The sequence below is a fragment of the Leptidea sinapis genome, chromosome 11, assembly GCF_905404315.1.
Source record: "Leptidea sinapis chromosome 11, ilLepSina1.1, whole genome shotgun sequence".
Classification (NCBI taxonomy): Eukaryota; Metazoa; Arthropoda; class Insecta; order Lepidoptera; family Pieridae; genus Leptidea; species Leptidea sinapis.
The window spans coordinates 8,070,481-8,096,435 of NC_066275.1; the positions used below are offsets into that span (position 1 = coordinate 8,070,481).

Below are 25,955 nucleotides of genomic sequence, written 5' to 3' on the forward strand. Positions count from 1 at the left end.
ACCAAATGTTGAATCCCCAGGCAATGATAGCGTCTATATTGATCAAACAGCCTTTGAACGGGTGTTGCCACCTTTTGTTGGGCTCGCTGGAAGCCGATACTGACTCAGCACTTCTTACGCCGTCATACAAGCATTGTGATCGTCTAATTCAATAACATCGTTGGACATTTTTGTTTATTTGTCGGCTCTCTTGTTGGGTTTACTCTTGTATTAGCGGCTTACATATACTCGAGAGACAATGATATTTGTTTTGTTTTAGAACGTAGATGGGTTTTGCTTGTGACTTCTTCTGTCATGTTTTCTGTTTCGGTTTCGCTCTTTAGAAAACTTCAAATTTGCGGGATAATACGTAGTCTTTGTTCAATCCAATAGTTGCCAAATGATAATAATAATAAGATAATATTGACACACTTTTTACACAAATTATCTTGCCCCAAGTTAAGCATATATAGCCTGCGTTATGGGTTACAAGACAATGATATATTTAATACAATGTACTTACTTACATATACATAAATTCATATAAACATACATAAATACATTTAAACATCCATGACTAGGAAACAAACATCCGTATTCATCATATAAATGCTTGCACCTACCGGGATTCGAACCCGGGACGTAGGATCGCTTACCACTCGGATATACAGGTCGTCATATATACCAAATATTGTCAAAATGAGTTGGGTATACAAATTCATATGTACCAACTCCGACAGTTGGCCCAGTTGATAAAAGTACTCGATCGGAAGAGAGACGCGGGTCGTATCCGACATTGTCCCCAAATTTTGGTACATATAAATTTGTATATTTATTTAATCCAAAAAATAGCAAACTATTTTCATTAGTAGGGTAGTTAGTCGTACTATATAAGTACCTAGTACTTAACAAACATTTTTAGGGGAGTAAAAGACTGAACATGAATTTAGGTCAATTGACGCTAACGGCATCATTAGCCCATAATACAATAGCACACAGAGAAACGCATGGCGCAGGTAGACCATAGGTGTTCCAAAATCCAAATTAGCACAACCCCATCTTCTCCTCCTTGGGTGTCGTAAGAGGCGATCATGGGATACAGAGAATGGAGGATGGGCAGAAGCATCCTTTCTAGAAGCATCACTATGTATTGCGATGGCCAACCCGCCTGCCAAGCGTGACAATTATGGCAACCCCAAGATTAAAAATAAAAAGTATTATCTTAATCTGAGGGTTCTTCCTCTTTTCTACCAGCCTTGCTTGGTGGTAAGTGATTACATATTTTACCTATCATTCATTAATTCGTATTCGATTGACTTTTAAAGTACAACGAGCTCTGGGGCGTCTGAGCGTTGGTATGAAATCACAATCTATCAGCAATTCAAATAGTGCTGGATAGGAACCATATACCGAGATAATCCGTAGACTGGAACAACCAAAGAAAACACAAACGCAGCAGTCCAGAGGAAACAGAGCGGTTGACTGGCATTAAAAAAGTGATATACATCGGAAAGACCTGGCTGGACTCAAGAGGAAGGATCGGGATGGAGATGCCATCTGCCTCAGCTGTAACCTGTAAAGGAACTTAATTTAAAACGAGCACTAGAAAGTGTGTGAATGGTTAGTTGCCCTAGCGTTATTAATTTATCATACAAATTGTATCTAAGTTTCATACTATTTTGTATCTAATTGTAGATTCAATTTGATAGGTATACAAAGAGCTCATTAATTTGTACCTACACGCGTATTTTGAAATTAATATTTAATGTTAATTAAGAAAGTTATATTGCTTAATTATTGTGGAATATAAATTGATTTATAAGTATATGTTATTTTTTGTTTGAAATTGATAGTAAAATAATGGAAATTTCGTATCAAGTATTTACACCGTAAGCAGTATTCGAACTGTATTATTATTAAGAAGCTTCCTAATCTACGCAATAAGCTTCAATAGTAATTGCTATCCTTTTCTACTAAGCTTAAAAGCTCTACCTTGAAAAGAGATAGCTGCACTAAAGTTTCACCGTTTCATAAAACGACACGGTATGTCTATCGCATTCGTACTAGTTGATTTGTTACGCGTACAAGCGGGATAACAGCTTTAAAAGTTGATCGCGAATAATTATCACGATAGAGTAAATTAAACTTTATGACAGAGGCATTAAAGCTCAAAGTGGTTCAGTTTAGTTCTTCTTTAAGAGCGTAGATGTAGAGCTCCGCCTTAAAAATGGAAGGTGGTATGTAAAAATTGATAGACGTGTATAGCAGTCTTTAAAGTGACAGAGCGAGTCGCTGTGTTGGGCTGTGTATATTGTCTAAAAATGTCGCGGCATTGCGCGTTTAAAGAGCCATTGTTTATCAAATTGTGATAAATCAAATGACTTTGCAACAATTTTAGTGATACGTGTGATATTTAAGACTGTGCTTATAAATTAGTGAACTGTTATGTGTTTAGTGTTGAATTTTAATAACATCCTAAACAAATAAACTACGTTTAACTACTTTTAAAACCAAGTGATAAAATACTTCAACCTATAGAATCCATACATACGGTATGTAGATATTGATGTAAATAATTATTAGGCTTTTATTCTGATGGAAATATAACATATGTGATACAATCATAAACAAAAATGAACAATTGAAACTAAACAACCTGCTTCCTGAAGCATAGTGTTAATACTCTGGACAGAACGTGTCAATAATAAGCCTTTTAAAGCTATACTGTAGAAGCAAATTATCTACAAACAAAACATTTTAAATATTATGAGAAAAAATTACATTATGTCCCACTTATTAATGTTATAAGTTATATTTTGATAGATGTTTTGTAACTATCTTCATTTTAATGTTTACTTTATATTTTTAGTATTAATCTAGTAAGCTTAATTTATCCTAAACGTATTTTTATATGTTTAAATGTAACTCATAATTTTATACAGCTTTACTTCTTTATCAATAAAATAACTTACCTGTTCATAATGCTATGATTATCTTTATTTTAAGTTCAAGAACTTGTATTGTATGCTAAAATAGAGATTGTAAAAATACATAATCCAGAGGAATCACACATACGTTATTTACAGGAGATAATCGGGATAAATGCGCGATATGTGAGAGGCGGCCATGTTTGCGGGCGTGTAATGTAATGCGCCAAGTGAACTCCGCCCACAATGAGTTCCTTCCTCATGAACGGTGGCTATCAACCCCAGCCGGACCCCAAGTTCCCGCCATCCGAAGAGTACAGCCAAGCAGACTATATACCACCAGGCGAATACTACCAGCACCAACACTTGCAATATGGCTACCAACACCAATACCCCGTACAGATTGGAACGGGCTATGGCTACGGAGGCTATTATCATCCACTTCCCCAACACCCGCCTGTGGCACCACCTCCGAGACCCCCTGAAGCCTCACATCCATCAGACGCTGATCACGGTTACATTCCACCACACAGTGAGGTAGCTCCAGGTTTAGCAGAATTAGGCCTGCGGTTAGAACGACACATCGAAGAAGCTGCGCCCGCTGGTAGGAAACTGCAAGCATTAGGGCGCGAGGGGTCTCCAGTATCAGAAATGGATGATGATAGACTATTGCTGGAGAGTCCTCCAGTCGAAGATGATGACTCCTCGATATGTTCAGATAACACAGACAGAGTTATATATCCTTGGATGAAGAAAATACATGTAGCTGGCGCATGTAAGTATGATCAATTATATGTTAATCTACTTTTAAGAAATTCTATTGGATGGTTGCAATAATATTAACAATGCCTGAAAATATATTTGTCAAGATAACACGACACTTTAACTAGTTTTTTTTTGTTTTTCTTGGAAAATATAAATATTAAGCCTCTGTTGTGAAAGACAGTTTAAGTTTAAATTAGAGCGATGTAGAGTAAAAGAAGAGGCAGCGATAATTTGGTCATATGGACTGGATGAATGAAAATAGATTGACTGCACAAACTATAGAGCTGATGTGAATGGAACTGTTGAAGATGGTCGACCGAGACGATCAGCTTATAACCAGGTCATGGTTGTCATAAAAATTAAATCAAATAATTACCTACCGAAGCCACTGTTAAGTCATTTTATATAGCACAAAGGAAGCCCTGGACAATAATAACTGGATAAGGTTGATCATCCACACAGCGCTTTAAGAGAACTTTCTTTCATGTAAAACATGTATAGAATTTGTTTTCGAAGTGTTTTGAATTCTACAATATAAAATTCTCATTAAAATACAGTCAAGTGAGAGTCGAACTCTGACACAGGATTCTTTACTATCATAGAATATACAAAAAACACTACTGAGCCTATGCTGCCTATGAGATCGACCGAGTAAAACAATTTTTTTGTGTTAATCCAGCGAATAAACTATATAAATATATTAAGCCATCTTAGCTCGATTTATTTACAAATATACAAAATTCTTATATTTATATCAATAAATTAATATTAGTAAATGAACTTTTTTAATATTTTTCATTTTTTTTATTTAAGTAGTAGGTACATTGCGGACGGAATATCTTCCTAATATACAGTGCACCATTTTAATGTTATTATAATTTCATTATTAATAATTATACCAAAAATATTTGGCGATTCGAGTTTTATATTTTATTCGCTTTTGGCAATTGAATAGGCAATCATTGAAACGATTTAGAGAGAACGATCACTTCTTTCAATCTACTCATGAACTGATTATATATATATATATATATATATATATAGGTATATTTCGATTTTAGCGTTTTATAATATACAAACGGGTTTGAATGTGAAATTAATATGCAGAAACATGATCGAGTGACAGTTGACATTTTTGGATTTAAAGCAATCTGAGCCTGTTTGATTTAAGTTGATTTCAATTTGAGTTGACTTGGTTCTGGTGTATACGCTTGTAGACCACCAACGTTTTTGATATTCCTAAGATGTCTTCGTACCTAAAACGTATAAGACAAACTTACAGACTGAATGGAACCTAAAAAAAGGCACAATAAATATGGCCATAAACAGTAAGTTCTAGTCACAGCATTTGCATTAATAGCCGTTTATTGTGTTAATGCAGAGACTGTCATAAATGAACTACCACAGGATTTGATAAAAGATGTCACCTCTCAAAATCACCTTAAACACATTCTCACAAAACAGTATCTCTCACTGTGCCCATGAAATGGATTTAATATAAGTTTATTTAATATACCATTTTGTTATAATTTTAACTTAACTATGTCGTGTTAATGTAAAAACATGAAATAAGTTTAATGCTGTACATGAAGGGTAAACAGAAAACATGCAAACAAGGTGTTTTTAGACAAGTTTTGTGGTGAAAATATAGGATTTGGAGCTATGAGCACTACTTTATCATGTTACACATACCCTTAAGTCTTACTTGTAGGTTGCTAATGCTTATTGTTGGTTAAATTTAGCACTCCAGATCTATTATGAACTACCAGTTTTCTTTGCAGTTAAACAAGTTTTTGCTCGGCATCATGCATTTGTTTAGTATACTACTATCATAAAAGTTGTTCTTATAGATTTTACTTATTTATGTAGGTACATTTATTCAGATTAGTAATCAATAATGAGGATTCTAAGCAATTAAGCATATTGGCTTTGTTACATAGGTAACCGGCATTTAGTGTCGCCTTAATAGTAGTTTTAAGTTAACACTGTAGATTTAGTTTTATTGTACGTAGTATTATCTTTCCACGAGAGCTGCTGCCGACACACTACTTACGTAGTTTGGCAGACTGTACTTATGAAATTTGTCAAGGCTACTGGAATAAATGAATTAAAAAACAACTTTTATAAGGAAACTTATATCAAGAGTTATATTACGACTAGGTGTTGCCCGCGAATTCGCGTAGACGCTATAAGCAGCAAAAGTACTATATCTGTATCTAGCGTGATAGTAGCCTATAAGCTGTTCTCCCGAGATTATGTTTATATTCACGTAAAATATGATTTAAATCTATTCAGTATTTTTCACATTTTGCCCGGACGTACATACAGAAAAACATTTTTTGTTCACATTTTATTATTACTGTACGATAATAATACAAACCGACTGGTCCGATTGGTTTTTTTTATTTTTTTTTTATATGACCGTTACAATATCATATTATTCTTTTGAATTAAAATTATTGATTGTTCTTTCAAAATATTTACTAACTGGGCAAGAAGTAAACTTAGCTTATTGTGATTATCTACACATATAAAACTCTTCTGTACTTTACGGTCCGATGATTTTTGAAGTAAAAACTTCTTAGTAAGTTCTTAAGAAGTAAAAAAGTGCCCAACGGGGCTACCGGGCACTTTTTCGTAAGGGAAATTTTTATGGGTTTGCATCACCGATATGCTCATGACTGGCGCACGCGATGAAAAAATAATTAAGAAAATATGTGTAATTGAATGAATTTTTCATATTATGGAAAATAAGTTTGAAAAATAAAATGAAATTAATTATTAAATTGTTCTTAAACATGATAAAATTTTAATACTAAAAGTTCTAAATTTTTTACTTCTATCAGCATTCTCTACAATTGCTAATTTTCTTTGTCAGTGCCCTGGATGGATTATATTTATTATTGTACTCAGTAGTGACGCTGCAATAGAATTGTAAGTTTAACATTTCAGAATCCTAATATGATCATGTGTTTTCCCACTATCTTCATAACTGTGCACAACAGAGACAAAAAGCGTCTCCTTCTAATATTTAAGCATTTTTCTTAATCTTCTTACGAAAATTTCTTTTATTATAGTTGTTAGCTCTACGCGTGCACTCTCAATTATTGTCACCAAGATTTTTTTAAATTTTCTTCTACGTTTCTTAAGTCCGTAGGGAATTTAAGATCCATTTAAAAGTTTTTACTTCTATCGGTGATCTCTACAACTGCTTACTTTTTTACATTTGACATTAAAATTGTCCTTGGAATATTTCTAAGGGCAATTTCAACAACGGAAAAATTGGACTTTTTTATTCAATTTGCAACTGTAAAAGATGTGTCATTTTCTGAACAACTAATTCTTGCTACGCTATTTTGTTGGTTAGACCGTTCTGTGATGATTTTTTTTATTAGTTAGCAATTTCTTACCTTCCCATTTTCGCAACATCATCCTTTTTTAATGAGACAATTGATTAAATATTATTTTAACCGATAACCTATACCTACAAACTTTTTAATCATGTGACCCTGTCGCTGTGCTGTGAACGACTAGGGCCATAGCGTTAAAATGTGTTTAATATGACTACGAAATTCATGCTTTTCATTGAAATTCATGATGTAGTTTGTGATTGTCACTATCAGATAGCTTTAAAGCAAGTTTCGGAAGGACTCCCTAACTCTGATTCTAAGGAAATTAATTTGAGTTTCACGCAAATAAATGAAAACTCATGAAATTTTGTTCCTAATTCGTTAAGATGTACGATTATCACAAAAAACATAATTATATTATTAACACATAATATTTTTATCAGTGAGGTCCAAAGCTTAAAAGGTTTAAAAAAATCATGTCAAATTGTAAAGAGGTTGTAAATATGAAGCAAAGTTTTATCTACTGAAATATTACATATATATAAACATAGACATAATAACTGCTAAATAGGTAACGAGGAGTGAGGAACCAGTTGTTTATGAATTGAAGAAGTTTTAAACGATTTTCTAATTTCGTTGGATAATTTTTGGACATATTGTTTTTTCGTATAAGATGTGTTGTGGGTAATGGTGAATGATAAGTAAATTTTATTTAGTTTTCAGATTGCGATCTTTTCGTTCAAAATAGTTATCAAGTTATCTGTTAATATTACCTAATACTAGCACAGCATTAATTTCATTTAAATTAATATTATTTTAAACAGTCTTTTTCACAATATGCTAATCATGTCAATTTCCATATAACATGCCTATTTTTGACAGATGAAATTATTATTTTATATTATACTAGTTGACCCAGCAAACGTTGTATTGCCGATATTAAAATCGCGATACAAAAGTAACTGTTAATGGTAGATGGGTGAAAATTTGAAATTGTATGTATTTTTTAATGCTGACTCATAATCAAACAAATTTAAAAAAAAATGTAAAAATATTTAAAAAAAAATTTCGTGAGGACCACCGTTAACATTTAGGGGGATGAAAAATAGATGTTGTCCGATTCTCAGACCTACCCAACATGCACTCAAAATTTCATGAGAATCGGTCAAGCCGTTTTGGAGGAGTTCAATGTTTAACACCGTGACACGAGAATTTAATAAGTATATTAGATTTAGAACTTTGTCTTTCAGCAGGAAGTGTGCTGATGGACACTAGTTTCCATTTAGACGCGCGGGGTATTATCATGAAACGAATCCATTTGGTTTTATTATTTATTATTCCAAATTCAATTTAAATTCAAATATTTTTATTCAAAATAGGATATGAAATCACTTATTTAAAGTCGAAAATTACTATTAGTCATTTGGAAATGAACAGAAATGAATACCTGAGAAGTGCGGGCGCACGAAACTCAGTGGGCCCCCTTTTTTAAATAATGTTTCGGTACAATCAAATTTATAATTTAAATAGCCTGCCGGCTGGGGTATCACTAAGAATAGTCATTTATGTTACAGTTTAAAAAGTTTTTAACAATTCTTTTGAATTTTGTAATACATTTGTTTTGATTATTTTCTGGGATTTTATTGTAAAAGCACATAGTTCATCCCACAATAGACTTATTACTACGACTAAGCCGAATAGTAGTCATATTAAAATTTATATTTGTTCCTGGTTGTAACATAAAGATTATGACAGTTTCCAGAAAATTCACTTATGTGCCTCTGTATTCTACCCATTAAATTTTGGCTAGAAAGTCCACTTATCTCTTTAACCCTTGCAATTCATACTTATAACACAATCTACAAAAAACAAAAAACTAAACACTGGATTAGAATTATGTGGGACAACTGTAAGTAAGGTACTTCAACATACTTTCAAAGGGCCCGAGAAAGATACAATTAAGGCACATTAATAATCTGAGACTACAATCAAATACCATTGTTGCCAGCACGAGTGCAAAACAACATTAAACTGCATTTAAAATATGCGGTAAGATTGAAAGAATGAACAAATTGCATCCAATCAATAACTCCCAATGTTTAGGAATACTTGAGACAGCGATTCTTTTGATATGTTTTGACAGTTTACTAATGCGGTGTCATTACGAAGGTCCTTTAAGACGCTTGAACCTTTGTTGGTCGACAATGGCATGTGAATGTAATGCTAATGAGTGTCATTTATTTTATAGTTTTCAAATAGTGCGGGATAGAATTTGTTTCGGCGATTATCAAGATTCGTTTAAGTGGTTTCTTTTGGGGTTACTGCTGTGACATTGATTCAATATGCTACATTCTAAATTCGTAACGATTTTATCTTTATGATGCTAATAGACAAATATCTTTCCACATTATGAAGGATTTTTTAAGTGTGTGCTTAAAATAAGTAAGTTTTGAATTTTACTAAGGATAAACTGAATACCTTTATTGATTTAAGTTAAAATTACTAACTGGCCAATTATTACTTGAGTCAATATTAATTATTAATAAATATTTTAAGAATCTTTTTAGTTTTTTTTACCAGAGCTTTTTAACCTTCAGAAATCAGCAAGAGCCCCCGCGCCACGGAATGTCTTAGATCGGCGTGATTTTGGCGCGCGCGCAGCGTTCTGTCAATGCGTATTATTTTCCTGTATTAAAAAACTGCTAATAATTAGGATGGTTTGAGTGAATGTATCTGAAAGCTTTTAAAACAAGCTATAAGACCATGCAAAATAAACCAGCTTATAAACAAAATAAGGGTCAGAATTCGCTGAGGGAATAGTGTGCCGTACGGCACTTTCGATATTCGTGTTTCTGAAAAATCAGGTCCCCTGGGGCACTTGCCAATTTCGGAAGAAGAAGAAAGTGTACCTACGCTACTTTAAGGTTGATGTGTGTACTGTGTGTGATGTTATTATACTTGAAGCACCATACCACTGCAATATATATCTTATTGTATCATTTTGTTTGCTGCAAATTCTAGCTGCTAATATATTTCTAATATTTCAAGAAAAGTACACAATTGATATCATTGAACTGTTAGATAAAACTGCTGTCACTTCGAGATAGTCGTACAGTGTGTGAACAGACCATGTCATGTAGCTATTGACAACAATGTGCCACTTTTCCATCAACGTATGCAATTTGTGTCGCTTTTCTATGCGCTCATTTTGTGCCAGATCTCAAGACAAGGATGATGTTGGCACAAGTCCACGATACACACTCAGCAGTTTTTTCTTCTTATTTTGGCTTACTCACTGTATGACTCTTCTCTAAATCTATACACGATCTATTATTCTCTATTATTCATAAATACCGAAAAACTCATGTCAAATCGTTAGTTATTTTTTCATTAAGGTGAGACACATGAAACCCTTCAGCAACTTTTAATAGAATAAAACTTTAAAGGAACTTCATTTAAATGCAAGAAACTCATTGCCACTTTTTACGTCAATAATTACATCTTCATCATTTTACAAATATTTTAAATAGAAACGACGATTAATCGTTCCTACCCTTTTTAAATAAGTGCAAAATTTATATTGTATATTACAATAATCTATACTTCAATTGTTTAGTACATAGTTCATAAGCTTAATAATATTACTTTTAGATAAAAATAGACAACAGTGAAAAAATTTAATACAACCTTGATGCTAGTTTTGAGCGTTAAGGAAATAATAGTAATAATAGGTTGAGGGAAAAGTGTTTATACACATTTTCTATGACAAGTCAAGACAATTTTTTTCACAGAATATTAACATTTAACAGTGTATAATGTGCCATTTCGTTCAATAACTTTTTGTCATCTTGTAACTTGTGACGTGATCTTCTGATAAAAAAAAAGTGACAAATAGTTTTGCCAGTCCTTTCTAGATGTTATCCTACTTCTGCCTAAAATTCTGAAGAGACCCAAATACATGGAACTTTGACACCTCCCAGCTCTCTTAATTTTTGATGACAATGTGAGCCATTATTTAAGACATGGCATTTTATACGTAACAGGGCGACCAGACCCGAGGTCTTTGACATGAAAAATCTTGAATTGAAAACGCTTAAATCAACTTTGTGTTACTCTCACTCACACTGCGTTAGTCCAATAAATGTCACAAATTTTTTTCGCAGCTTGCTCCACTTTCTCCTTTTTTAATAAAATTTAAAAATATATGTAGGTATTTCTAAATAAGATTCAATCATTTTGTAAAAAGAATAACAAGAACCTGGAAATAAGGTTTCATTAATTTGTTCTGTTTTTTCAAATAAAACATTTCTGTTGCTATCAAAACAGTCTGCCAAAGAGATATTATTTGCAAGTTTATACATACTATCATCATGATCATCAGCCGGAAGAAGTCCACTGCTGGACAAAGGCCTCCCCCAAAGATTTCCACGACGTTCGGTCCAGCCCTCATCTACGTATTCCGGCGATCTTGACCAGATCATCGGTCCATCTTATGGGGGGCCTGCCAACACTGCGTCTTCCGGTACGTCTTTGCCATTTGAGGACTTTACTGCCCCAACGGCCATCTGATGAACTTTGTGCCCTGCCCACTGCCACTTCATTTTCGCAACCATCTGGGCTATGTCAGTAACTTTGGTTCTCCTACGGATCTCCTCATTTCTGATTCGATCTCGCAGGGAAACTCCCAGCATACATACTACACGCGTAATACATTTTTCAGAGACGTATTGGATAAGCATTTGAATATAGGTGTATATTTAAATGAATGTAAAACACCTATAAAATGGCAGACAAATAAATGGCATTATTTTCTTTAAGATATTCTGTTATCGCTATTACATTGTAATGGGATACTTAACCATCGTCAGAATTATTACATTAATCAGGTCCGGATTCCATTTTTACAATTGTGAAACTGACAATACAATAAGTTCGGATTTTGTCTGATGTTAAGTGATCTGTAAACACTACAGAGGGAAGCTATTTCCATACTGTGTATAAGTGTGTGATAAAGCTTAACAAACCTCCAGAGTTATAAAATTAAACATTGGTAACCTTACTATCTACTATCATTTCAGTCGACGGCTATCATAAAAAAATTAACGTGCCGGCAGAGGTGAACTTGAACATTACCATTATGCATTTTTGAATATTTTGGAATAGTAAACCAATAATTTTGCAAAAATTGCTTTAGTGATCAGTATAAAAGTACTAGCATTTACGTGGTTAAATACAATAGATATTCATTTATTGCGCTATAGTACACAAAAATGACAATTTATATTACATAATTCAATTAACAATTTATATTTTTGTTAATATATTATATATAGTTTATAATTGTCACAAAAGCTTCAAGTCCCTCGCGCTTATGAGTTTTCGATCAGGTCACGTGTCCTGACGCGAGCTCAACGCCACTAAAGGAGTTTTCACTTCAAAAAGGTTAATTCCTAACAATAAAGTCAGTCGAAGGTTATAACAAATTAAAAAAATTATACCTTACTTTCAAGACAGTCGACGGCTATCATAAAAAATCAATAGCATAGTTGCGGTATGATATTCGCTGCATGTAATGGAGACCACCTTGGGCAAGATAGTGGCGCCTCAAGATTGTTGATTAGCACATCTGTGGAGGGACCACACGGTCGACAGGTAGCCGGCCATTCAATTGTGATTGTCATCTTGATGACGGACGTGATACGCCTAACGAACAACCCGTTTCTGTTTTGCGTGCACTTGTTTAGGGATATCATATAGACTTTCCTTGATGATTTCTACAAGAATGCCATAATAAAAATAAATGCCTAAGTCCCCTAAAAGTTTATTTAGATTTGTATGGAGAAAAATTGGCCTAGTCTTTGATTTGTTCGATTTAAATCCAAAGAAAAGTAAATTAACTTTAGATTATTAATTTTTTTAATCCCAGTGACTGTCCAGGCGTTATATATAAATAAAATTAAATGTTTTATTAAAAAATAAGTCCTACTACTCCACAGCTGAACATCTAAATGACCGAACAGTTTGGGACTAGATTATGATTATTTTATAGTAATAACAATGGCGGTACAGTATTGTGTATTTTATTATAGAAGAGCGCAAAAAAAAAGAATGCAGAGAGAGTTTCTTGCGCCGCTTCTTTCTCATAGCGCCATTTGTCTGTGGTGATAGTGTTAGAAGTGACTTTATAAAAAAATATAAAGGAATTAATTTTGAGAAAATAAATGCCATTTATGCATTATTATTATTAAAAAACATATATAATATAAAGTAATATAATAATAGAAAGCATAATTTTAAATAATATGTATACAAATTACGACTTTTTCACTTATAATCAGTCTGATATATGCGAGGGAATACATTACATTTTACAATGAGCATGTAGTAACGGATCTTGGGTAATCTCTTTCTGATTAAAGCTAATTACTTATTATATCATTGGACCTACATCATACCTACGTACAAATAACATTGACTATTTAGAAGATCAGCTCCATAAGGTGCATGACAAACCCGACGCTTGTAATATTTATTTTTATTCCACATTCCAGTGTTATATTGTTAGCATCATTATCATGTAGGTTAACGCGTCTTTGTTTAAATATGTGACTTTTACTTTAGTGCAGATAGGTCCTTTCTTTCGTTCTTTGTATAATCCATAAAGATCTCCCGTAACTCTTCATGGTTTATACGAGTATCATCCATATGTAACTCTTCTTACTTTTTGCTAATTTTCTCCTCCACCTTCCCTACCATTATCTATTTCCCACGTGAGACTCATAGTATGTATTATGATTTAGTACTCACGATATATATTTTATTAATTTGATGCCGATAGTTCTATTCAATTGCATACATCGTAGTCGCGGCGGAACTAAGCGTTAAGCCTTTTTGCCCTATTCGTAGTAATCAGTTCAAATTCTGTTTTGCATGTTATCATGTTAATTCATTTTAATGTTAATACGTTTAGTATTAAAGCCGGTTACTAGTTTTTTTAAGCATTTGAAAATTCATATATTTTTAATATAAGAACTGTTTTTAGATCTTTGAAAAATAAAGTTGGTGGTATACTTATTTCAGTGTTCACGTATTTTAAACAAAAGAATTGCTTGAGGAAACCGGTTTCATGGATTGGAGCAAAACTTATTTTAAATAGCATAAGTTGCAATTTTAATATTTTTTTTTATTGCAATTAAAAGAAGTTACATGTTTCGCAGTTATTGGTAGGTTATTGTGATCTAGTTTATATTTCTGGTACTTTTTATATTAAACTTTTATGAATCGGTTTCAAAATCCTTTAATTGAGACGATCTTGATAATAAATGGATTTAAAAATTATTTTCTTAATAATTCAAAAAAATACATATTATAGGTATGCTGCTTGATGTTAATCTAATTATAAAAAAAAGTGAAGTAAGCCTAATTTTTAAAATTCTTTAATATTATTTGCTAACTACGCAATTTTTTTTGCATAAAACTACTGACAATTCTTGTGAAAATCCTAATAAAGAAAACAGGAAATGTATAAGCTTTCCTTTGTTATTAATATCTATCAATTACCAAAATTAATTTTACGCAATAGAATTCATGCGATAAATAGCCATCAAAAAATTCACGTCAATTCTGCTTACAACACAAATGTTTGATGCTAATCAATTTATGAACACGAACACAAACAATCTAGACTTCGGAAATCAAATTAAAACATAAAAACCTAGTGCTTTCACGTTTAATAAAAGGTATTAAAAAGCTTTCATGAAATATTAAAACATATTTTTTAGCCAATTCTGTTCTCGCATTTTATACAATTCCCGTGAAATGAATGACAAGCAAAATGTTTACAATTAAAAAGCCTTCTTTTGATCTACTAATGGCTTTTATTACTAAAAAAATTACTAGTATATTTAAAATAAGTGATTTATTGCCACACTTATTCTAACAACAGTTCTTCAAAGATAAATTCAAATTCAAATATTTTTCTTCAAAATAGCATGTGACATCACTTATTGAAAGTCAAAAAACTACCACCCATTCCAAAATGAATGCCTCAGACCTGAGAAGAATTGGCGCAACAAACTCAGCAGGCTTTTTTTTTTTCATCGAAAAAATATGTTTATAAAGTAATATTGTACAATTAAACATATTATTTAATAGCCTGAGGGCGGTCACTCCATTCCCTGTGGTCATTAAGAAAGTAATTTATGTTATAGTAACCTTTACCACACAAGCGTTTTTTTAACAATTCTTTTGAATAACGTAATACTTCTGTGTTGAACATTTCCTGGGATCTTGTTGTAAAAGCATATAACATCGTCCCACAAAAGACTTACTAACTCGAATTAGCCGAGTAGTAGGCATCATCAGTTTATGTCTGTTCCTGGTGTTAACATTATGGTTATGACTTCTTCAATATAGACAGTCAACAATACTTATATCGTAATACATTATGTACCAAATAATTGTACTTATTTCTACCAAATGGTAGCATCTATGGAAGAATAATAAAATAAATATTCTCGTGTCAATACAAACACTATGAGAAAGCCTATAAAAAAAAAGAAAGTTATAGGTAAATTTTTCATGTTTGAATGCAACTACCTTCTCATACATTGAAGGTTTTTTTTTTTGCTATTTTGTTTTTTGTAATATATTGAAGAATAAGAGCAATTTAATAAATACTGAACAGAAAATAAATAAAATAAATGCATATAAATATTATATCACAAAAAAGCAATGTGAGCTAAGCCTTATTAAATTGAATTATCTTTAGTCCGTGGAGTAATTTCAGGAATGCAAACCTTAAAGGTAGCGTCGACCAACATTTCAATAATTTATCTACAGACAATTAGCTTACACTTAAGGCGAAGAGTAAGCAGAAAACACGCAAACATGGTGTTTTTAGACAAGTTTTGTGGTGAAAGTATAGCATTTCGAGCTATGAACACTACTTAATCCTGTTACACATATCCTTTAAGTCTTATTTGTAGGTTGCTAATGCTTGCTGTTGGTTATAGTTAACACTGCCGAGCCTTTTTGAACTACCACTTTTCTTTCAAGTTAAACAAGTTTTTTGGAATGGCGTGACGTATTTTTTGGTACTTCTCTCAGAAAAGTTATTCTTACAGCTTGTACTTTTTTGTGTAGGTTCATTTATTCAGATTAGTAGTGAATAACGAGGATTGTAAGCATATAAACTGTTTTCCACCCAAGAATTTTGAAAATATTGGCTTTGTTACATAGATGGCGGGCCGGAAGCCGTGAAGTCATATCGCTCAAGGTCGCTGGCATTTAGTGTCGCTTTAATCAAGGATGAATTGCGTTTTATTGTAGTAAGCATTTTATATGCAAAGATATTTTGTGAAGTTTAAGGCTGAGATCTATAGAGCGTATGTACAGCATTATCTTTTATTTCGTTTTTATAGTCATTTGAAAACTTAAATTTTACTGAGCTTTAACTAAGACAGCCCAATGCAAAAGTCAAGTTCGCATTTTATCACACTGGGCTAAGTTTTATATAAGTAAAGTCTGAGCATAGTCTAGGTACCTACAGACAGCTTAAACTCAGTAAACATATTAATTCATAATAATAATTTGAAGATTGATTTCTTATCATTATTCTCAATGACAACCTCTTTAGAGAATCAAACCTTTTTAAATTAAAAAAAGTCATACGATCGAAATATACCTTACTTAGTAAAATGTTGGTAAGATAAACCTAACTCAATGCATTGACCATCCCATTGGGAATCTGTGCTGCCCGCAAGAACCTCACTCTTACCGCTGACATTCAAAGAATTCCACTATATCTATCCCTCTCTTACAGATTACGTTTTATATGATGTAGAGAGATAGATGTATATTTTCGTCTAGTACTGCTGTTTGAAATAGAAGTATTAGCATTATTTATTTAGCTATTTATTTTTAATTGGTCAAGAATATACAAATTATGTTTTTGACACGACCAAAGCCGATAGATTTCAATTCAAATTCGAAAACTGTGGGTTAGAAATAAAATTGTTTCTAATTATGCGAATTATTATTATATAGACCTTTCAAATTAAATATTAATACATAATGCTATATTACCTGACAACATGATTGAATTTAGTTTGTGGAGAAGTTACTATAAGTATGTCTTCACCAAACTATAGAATATTCTGGGTAGTAAAAATGTTTAACTAAAATATTCCGACGTAATTAGACAGCTTAAATTTTGACAATGTTATTGATACACACTCTATTGCTGCCATTATTAACACGTCGTCATAATCGGCGAGCAGCTTTCCAGTTACCCGACCGGAACACGCAAGTTCTGGTCGTTGTCGAAAGCTGCTCTTGGTAACTTCAGCCAGCCGTCCATGCCGCCGTTGCACATGAGGAATGCCACCCTGGCCCATACGACAGAAAACTGTTAGGCGAGCTCTGTTTTCGTTGGACGTCAGGAAGTCGAGCGGGCCGGATGGCATTTCTCCAATCGTGCTTAGAATGTGTGCCCCTGAGTTGACGCCGGTGCTAACGCGTTTATTCCGGCACTCTTATTCAAAAGGCGTAGTCCCTGATTCATGGAAGTCAGCCCTTGTCCATCCGATCCCAAAAAAAGGAGACAGTCCGGATCCGGCAAACTACAGGCCTATTGCTATTACCTCCCTGCTCTCCAAAATCATGGAGAGCATAATTAGCCGTCAGCTCTTAGTATATCTAGAGGGTCACCAGTTGATCAACGATCGACAATACGGGTTTCGCCATGGTCGTTCGGCAGGTGATCTTCTGGTATACCTAACACATAGATGGGCTGCGGCTATTGAAAGCAAGGGGGAAGGCCTGGCAGTTAGCCTGGATATAGCGAAGGCCTTTGATCGTGTATGGCACAAGGCGCTCCTCTCCAAACTTCCATCATTTGGGCTTCCCGAGAGCTTGTGCAAGTGGACCTCCAGCTTCCTCACTGGGCGCAGCATACAGGTCGTTGCCGACGGATATTGCTCGAACCCGAAGCCCGTGAATGCTGGAGTGCCCCAAGGCTGTGTGCTGTCTCCCACGCTGTTTCTTCTGCATATCAATGATATGTTGGACACCTCCAACATTCATTGCTATGCAGACGACAGCACTGGTGATGCCGTATACACTGGCCATGCAGGTCTCTCTCGGGAAATCGTCGACCAGTGCCGGGAGAAACTTGTGTCTTCTATCGAGTCTTCTCTTGAGAAGGTCGCGGAATGGGAAAAATTGAACCTTGTCCAATTTAACCCCCAGAAGACTCAAGTTTGCGCGTTTACTTCCTGCGACAACACTTCCCTCAAAGCCTCGCCTAGTATCGAAATACTGGGTCTCGAAATCTCGAGCGATTGCCAATTTCGTGGTCATCTGGAAGTCAAAGCCAAATTGGCTTCAAAGAAACTGGGCGTCATTAATAGAGCACGGCAATACTTCAAGCCGGCCCACATACTAGCGCTCTACAAAGCGCAGGTCCGGCCACACATGGAGTATTGCTGTCATCTCTGGTCTGGCGCACCCCAGTATCAGCTCGATCCATTTGACCGCGTGCAAAGCTCGAATTGTCGGGGACACAGTGCTCTGTGAACGGCTGGATCACTTGGCGTTGCGTAGAGACGTCGCTTCATTGTGTGTCTTTTACCGCATTTATCACGGGGAGTGTTCCGAAGAGCTGTTTAACCTGATTCCTGCCGCCGAATTCCACCTTCGCACAACACACCACAAGTTAGGATATCATCCTCACCATCTGGATGTGTGGCGGTCCTCCACAGTGCGGTTTTCAAGGAGCTTTCTTCCATGTACTACAAAGCTGTGGAATGAGCTTCCTTGTGTGGTGTTTCCGGGACGATACGACATGGGTACCTTCAAAAAAAGCGCGTACACCTTCCTTAAAGGCCGGCAACGCTCCTGTGATTCCTCTGGTGTTGCAAGAGATTGTGGGCGGCGGTGATCACTTAACAACAGGTGACCCGTACGCACGTTTGTCCTCCTATTCCATAAAAAAAAATATAAAGTTATACTCATTGGACGAACAGAGAAACTGACGCTGAAGCGTGCTGTCCGCACTTAGTGGCTCTTTTATGATTGTGATTAAGGTCTTGGTCAAGGTATTCTCAGAACAGAAACACAAACATAAAGGCTGCCACGAGCGAATAATAACTTTTAGATATTATTTCTATAGAGTTAATTGCGAGCTTGCGCGTTTCTGCAAATTGAGGGACTTGTGCAGTAATGGTGACAGCAATGTGTATATCAACGGTTAGCACTCACTTTCATATATTTTTTGATGATGTGACCTAGCGGGAATCTTCATTTGTCGCGATAAAACTATTTGTTGTATAAGGAAATAAAATATTATTTTAGTTCATACGATTTCGGTAAATTTTTGCATTATCGGCATTTACAGCCTTTTTAGTGCTTCACGTGCTTGTATATATATGAAGTGCTTGTATTCATTAGAACAAATGATCAACTATTTAGTTACTCTGATAGTAAACGTAGAAAAATTAAAATATGTTTCACGCAGCATACAACGGCACTTATTGGTAATAGTATATTTAATATAGCTCCTCAGCCATATAATAAACTACCAGCATCAATAGCGGACCAAAACTTAAATATTAACTCTTTTAAAAATAAAATTAAGGAATTTTTAATAACGAAGAAATGTTATTCAGTTACAGAGTATTTAACAGACATGAATCTATAGTCATTAGAATAAGTTAATTTAGATATTTCAAATTGACATTTTTAGTAAACAATTTTTATTTTTCACATTTTGGTGGTTGTGTGTGGTTGGTGGTTTTTATGTTGTTTGTTTTTCACTGAAAACTTAGAGTAAGAATTGTAAAATATTATTTTTGCATGCCTACCCGGCAGATTGTTAGCACTTATGATTATAATATAATACCAATGTACCCACTCAATCTATGCAAATAAATGACTTGATTTGATTTAGTTCTAACAGCACGAGGCCGCCCCAATTTTTTATGTTCTTTGACAGAGGATATGTTGGTATAGGTACCTTCCTATCTAAGAACATAGGTACGTTTAATCCCCATCTGAAGTGTCTTGTCTCTTCAAAATTAGTGACCCCTTTCATACCGACTTTGTTGATATTGCTATGGGCATATGCTGCCGATATTAATACCATCTTCGTGTTGCAGAAGATGGCTATTCGTGCTATTTAACTGTATCCAGTACTAAATTTAATAATAAAGCACTCGCTGTCACAGCGCGAGATACACTGCGATATTAATTTAATTAAATTAATAACGTGTAAGTTACCTTTAATTTCTTTAGTTATTTCACTGTTTTTTTTTATTAGTTTTTGTTTACAACCTAAAATAAGTCATTTTTTAATATTATGCGTCGGCTTTCAAACCAGCAAACGTGTTGAGTTGGGACCACTTTTTAGCGCATAACATTTTTTTAAACATTTATAGCCTAGTTCCTAAAGAATCATTGAGGGCAAAATTTAAAGAAATAAACATTTTAACTGTTGCCCCTTAATACATTCTTGATAATGTTATATATGACGCTCAGCTAAGTCGAGTTATTAAGTCTTTTGTGAACAACAAGATCCCAAAAAGCGAACAAAACAAATGTATTACGAAATTCAAAAGAATTGTTAAAAACGTTTATGTGGTAAAAGTTACTATAACATAAATGACTTTCTTAATGATGAATTGACAGATTGGGAATAGAGCATCCGCCCTCAGGCTATTAAATAGTACATTTTGACATTGTGTGATTTACGTTATAATTATATTTTTATGAAAAAAAGAACCTATTGAGTTTCTTGCGCCCTTTCTGCAGGTCTGAGGCATACTTTTTCGAATGGGTGGTAGTATTTGACTTTCGATAACTAATTATATATTCTATTTTAATTAAAAATATTTGAATTTGTGAAAGGCACTCATTGAAAATCTGTTTTCTTTAAGACCACAGTCCATTCTTGTTTTTGCTATAACATTTGCTCGTTTTTACAGTACCTATTAAAGAAGCAACAGCTTTGGAATAATTGGTTGCAATCATCAATTTGTTCAGACCCAGATCATTGACCGTGCAATTGCTCAATACGTCATTGACTGTGCAACTTTAACTCGTAATTGGCAGGATTATATATGGGAAGGTATAATTTGTCTCGTAGCCTCCATTTTGTTTTAAACTCGTAGTGTTATGCGACTTTGACCTAAGCATTGTTACACAATATGTGTACTAGGGTACAGTAGGATTGACAATCGTACACTAATTAAGTATTGTACTCTATTTCATGTATGCGTACTTAATAGACTATAACAATCACTGAGTTTAGATAACCTTTTAACAAACACAGTTTGTCGCATTCCGATAACTCAAAAAAACTTTCTTTCTTCTATAATATATACGTCTAAACAATAATTAAGTTTGTTAATAATTTAAAATAAGAATTGCATAATTAATAAATTATCTAAGGAATTTAGTAAGTATAAGATGGTTAAAAGATAGTTTATTAATGTTATTGTTATATACTTGAGTATGTAGTAGATCCCCAAAAATACTTTTATTTTTTTATTAAAGTATAAATAATAACTGACGGAATGGATACTTAAACTGAGATGAATCTTATAAACACACTATAGTAAAAAAAGCTGACGTGTTTTCATGCGTTACCTAACAGTAAGAGCTTTTTGGAGTATCAGTTTTCACTTGAAAATTATAGATTGCAAAATTTACTATAGAAATATTATTACAAACCATGTAAAGATATCTGAAACTATAATTGTAAGAAGAACACAACAAATTTGACTGATGAAAGTTCCATAATTAATTTTGAAAAATTGACATAAATGCTACCACTAATAAATTATTTCGTTACAGGCTTTTTCACCCCTTTTTTTCTTAGGACAAAATCATGCTACTTTCTAAATTCAGGCTCTAGACTCTTTCCCAATCTTCTTGATTCATGCCCCAAATGGTAAGCTGAATCTCACTTAAATTCTTTATTAAAGGGAAAACTTCTATAGCATCGTTGTGATTTTAAAGTCGATGAAACAAAAAAGCGAGACAGTAAAAAGAGTAAAAACACAGTAAAAACACATAAATTCACAGTATTTAACGGGGGAGAAGATGAGATAGAAAGCATTACACAGGCATTCATAATTCAAAAAGAGAATGTCTTATGTATGACGCGAGTATAACTTAATATATTCTGACGTTATGCGCACGACTTATTACTACATAGACACCAGGAAAACATAAATATGGTTGCTATGATATTAATTTTTCATAGCGATTAAAATCCTCTGTCATCCTAGAAACATGTAACAGAACATCATATGCAGTTAATAGGTTTAATGTAAATTTTGCATCGGTTACACCAATCACTTTATTTTGATTTTTTCGTCGCCAAATTTTTGCAGTCAGTAATTGGCGCAGTATTCCGAAGATATATTGATCATATTAAGACCAAAGTTATTCATACATTAGTCACCATAAGCCTCTTGTATCATTTATCGAAAATGTAAGCTCTGAGTCTGAATAAATCTACGTAATATAAACGAATTAAATGTAAAATAATTATCAAACTTTTATCACAATGATGATTACTAAAACCTACGATTTTCTTAGTCCCGAAATTTTACATTCGTCTCATTATCTTAAAGTCAAAATTTTTGAAGGTTTCACTTCTACCGCGTGTGAATTGCACACAAGTTTTTATTAACTTAATTTATTCTAATTCGGTAGCTTTATCTGTAAGATCACATTTCCTGTTCAGGTTGGTTTACACAAATACAAGTCAGTTTTACCACGCGCGTACTTCATGGTGGCTAATATTGTGTTATAAATAACTAATTTGCTCGGTGTAATTAATCAAAAGCAAGGAGGAAGCTCATGCTTGTAATTATTATGCACATTAATTAGCTGAGTGCCCTCAGAGGTTGTTACGAACTATACATAATTCAGAACTTCACCTAGAGCACGCAAACTAATATTTACGAGGATATTTTTGAGTTTTCGTTAGCTTACACGACTATATAGATATTTGATGAAGACATTAGTAAAAGTCCGTTTTATTTGTAGGAATAGGAAGAAAGATTATAGTATATTAAATGAAAAAATATAGAAGGAATCTGGACAGAATGAAATGGATGGAGATGGGGGCCTACCTAGTTGTTAAGAATAATATCCTATAATGGATATAGACGGATGAATATACCAAATTCGATGGTCTGTCGCAGTATCTATCTACCAAAATTATTATTCTTACGACGCCTGACTAATCGGTGAGAGGCGCCCGCCGGACTGTTCGATGGTCCGGCCGTACCAAATCCGACCATGTGCTTATGCTATAAAAGACAGGACATACAAGTATTTAAGTGTTTATGCGAGCCAAATAAGCCAGGAAATAAAACTAGTTCTGTGGTTAATCGAAATCGCAGCACTATTGGGCGGAAGGCGTATTTATATCTATGTAGCTATCTAGCTTCCACGTACATTTAATCAACTATTTTATTGGATGATGTTGGAAGAGGATTCTTATTTTTCTAAGGCTGTGGAATACTGGGTAAAGTAGAGTTCATCCACAGTCTTTGAGCGTTACGGTTATTTTTACTCTCGACGTTTTTCTTTTTTCATTTATAATTCGACCTCATTGATTGACTGATTTCTAGTTTACAATTTAGGGGTTGTAGACCTAGGCCATATTGTCACTTCGAAGTTTGTGGTTAAGCATATTCTGTAAGATCTGCTTTTCGGATCAGCGCCTGACGTGACAGATCTTAAGGCTTAGATCAGTGGCTCCCAACCTTTTCTTGGCCAGAGACCACGATGTACAAGGAAAAATAAACTGAAACGATCCGAAATAAAACCTTAATCAAAAATTATAATTAAAAATTTCATTACATTTGCATTGTATTTGTAAGGCAACCAGGAAGATTCTTCTTAGCTAACGCCTGACGGTGTATGATACAATGCGATGTTGCCTTTGGATTCTTCTGTTTTATTAACGTCACTAGTCCGGAGCGTGATCCCAACATTGCTGGCCATTCCGATATCGTGTTCGTGAGGTCCATACCTTTTGAAGTTGCTTCCTGTTCTCGTGAAATCAATAATTCCTTAAAACTTGTAGCGTGCACGTATCGTATCGCCTGTGAATTTTGGAATCGGCTCGCGGTCCGCGGACCATATTCTGACTCTTGCGGACCACTGCTTTAGATGAATTGTAATGAATGCTTAAACATGAAGCGTTTATATTCAAGTCAACTTTTGTCATTATAGTTTAAATATATCTGATATAGTACAAAATTATTGATATAATTCACGTTTCTTCTTTAAAAGCAAGTCTTTAAAAGCAATTCATTTTATTATTATTGCAACCATCTGTAGGTACTTTATTAGGCATGTAATCACTAATTATTGGCTTTTTGGAGTTACCTTATTACATTTAACAAAATGTAAATGTACGAAAATAATATTTTAAATAAGTCATTATAAAATTAAATATAGGTGGTGTTTATTATTACTTAAATATTTCAAGTGTTTGCCATTGTGTCTTTAACTGAACGAAGAAAGATTTTTTTGTTACTTATAAATGGATTTCATGTTCATTTCTTTGTCTTCATTGCAAAAGTACTCTAATACACAACTTAATAGTATTTTAGTACTATTAATTTAAATACAGTTTTATACGATAGATGGATATAAGTAAATCATATGGAGTGTAATATAAAGAAGGTCATTTAATATGTCGGTCAGAAATATTTAAAGCTGTCTAAATTTTAACAAAAGAATGATATCTGATATTGTATTGAATGTAAACTTGATGATAATTTTTATTTTTGTTTACAGCGAACGGTACCTTTCAACCTGGAATGGAGCCAAAACGACAACGAACAGCGTATACTAGACACCAAATATTAGAATTGGAAAAGGAATTTCATTACAATCGGTATCTCACCAGAAGAAGGAGAATAGAAATAGCCCACACTCTAGTCTTATCTGAGAGACAAATAAAAATATGGTTTCAGAACAGACGAATGAAGTGGAAGAAAGACAATAAATTGCCGAATACCAAAAACGTAAGAAGAAAAACGAACCCCGCTGGGATCACAACGACCACTACAAAAGGAGCCACACCAAAGAGTAGATCGAATAAGAACACAAATAATAATGACAAAAAGAAATCTAATAATAATGGACGACCTGATAGTATAGAAAATGTGACAGATAATATTATGAATGATTTGCACTGCGTAGGCGCACAACAGAATCTGTCGCACGACCCAGCGATCAGTCCAATGCCGCATTCTGGTGGTCAGCTTAACCACAGCCATTCGCTTACACAACATCACCTGCATATGATGGGAATGCATGCTGGCATGGACCCAGCCATGATTGCTAATCTTTCCGCACATAGCTCCCCAGTAGGAAACACAACCTGCGGAACTGGTATCACAAATCCAATAATAAAATCTGACTACGGTCTCACCGCCTTATAATCTTTAGTATTGTAAAGAAAATGATATATTTTTCATTAAAGAACGCTGTCTTACCATTCCCTCGTATTATAATTTGTATTATTGTGAATATTTAAGATTTAATATTAAGCCGTGTAAGTAATCCTAGTAACCAGTCATAAATGAATGTTTGAATAAATAAGAGGAAACTTTACAATGTCAAAAGTGTGATTATTTTAGGGTAGGAATAGAATAGATTATTGTGAGTGTTGAAGTTTGCGCTTTTGTCTTGATGTCATTGTTAAATGAAACTTAAGATCCAACCAGTTAAAGGATTATGATTTATATCGATTTATACATCTACAAAAATAGGCCCAATTCCTGATGGTACATAGTTTTTATAGAATTTCTAAATTTAGCTAGTTATTTTTGCAAATTAATTACTAAATTAACAGTTGAACGTAAATTCATTTTATGTTAAATATTCTATTTAGAATGATTTC

At 33.7% G+C, this 25,955-nt stretch overlaps 1 protein-coding gene across 1 annotated transcript; it reads left to right on the plus strand.

Annotated features, from left to right (window-relative positions):
- The first annotated feature begins 2,352 nt into the window (after positions 1–2,352).
- LOC126966861 (homeobox protein Hox-B4) lies at positions 2,353–25,955 on the plus strand. The gene is made up of 3 exons (XM_050811132.1): positions 2,353–2,531; positions 3,066–3,681; positions 24,845–25,955. Exons 2-3 carry the CDS (start codon positions 3,153–3,155, stop codon positions 25,492–25,494), a joined length of 1,179 nt encoding a protein of 392 aa, XP_050667089.1. The 5' UTR covers positions 2,353–2,531; positions 3,066–3,152; the 3' UTR covers positions 25,495–25,955.

Coding starts and splice junctions, on each gene's coding strand:
- LOC126966861 (XM_050811132.1), top strand. CDS start 3,153: ATGAGTTCCTTCCTCATGAACGGTGGCTATCAACCCCAGCCGGACCCC. Junction 3,682..24,844: donor AATACATGTAGCTGGCGCAT/GTAAGTATGATC, acceptor TTTTGTTTACAG/CGAACGGTACCTTTCAACCT.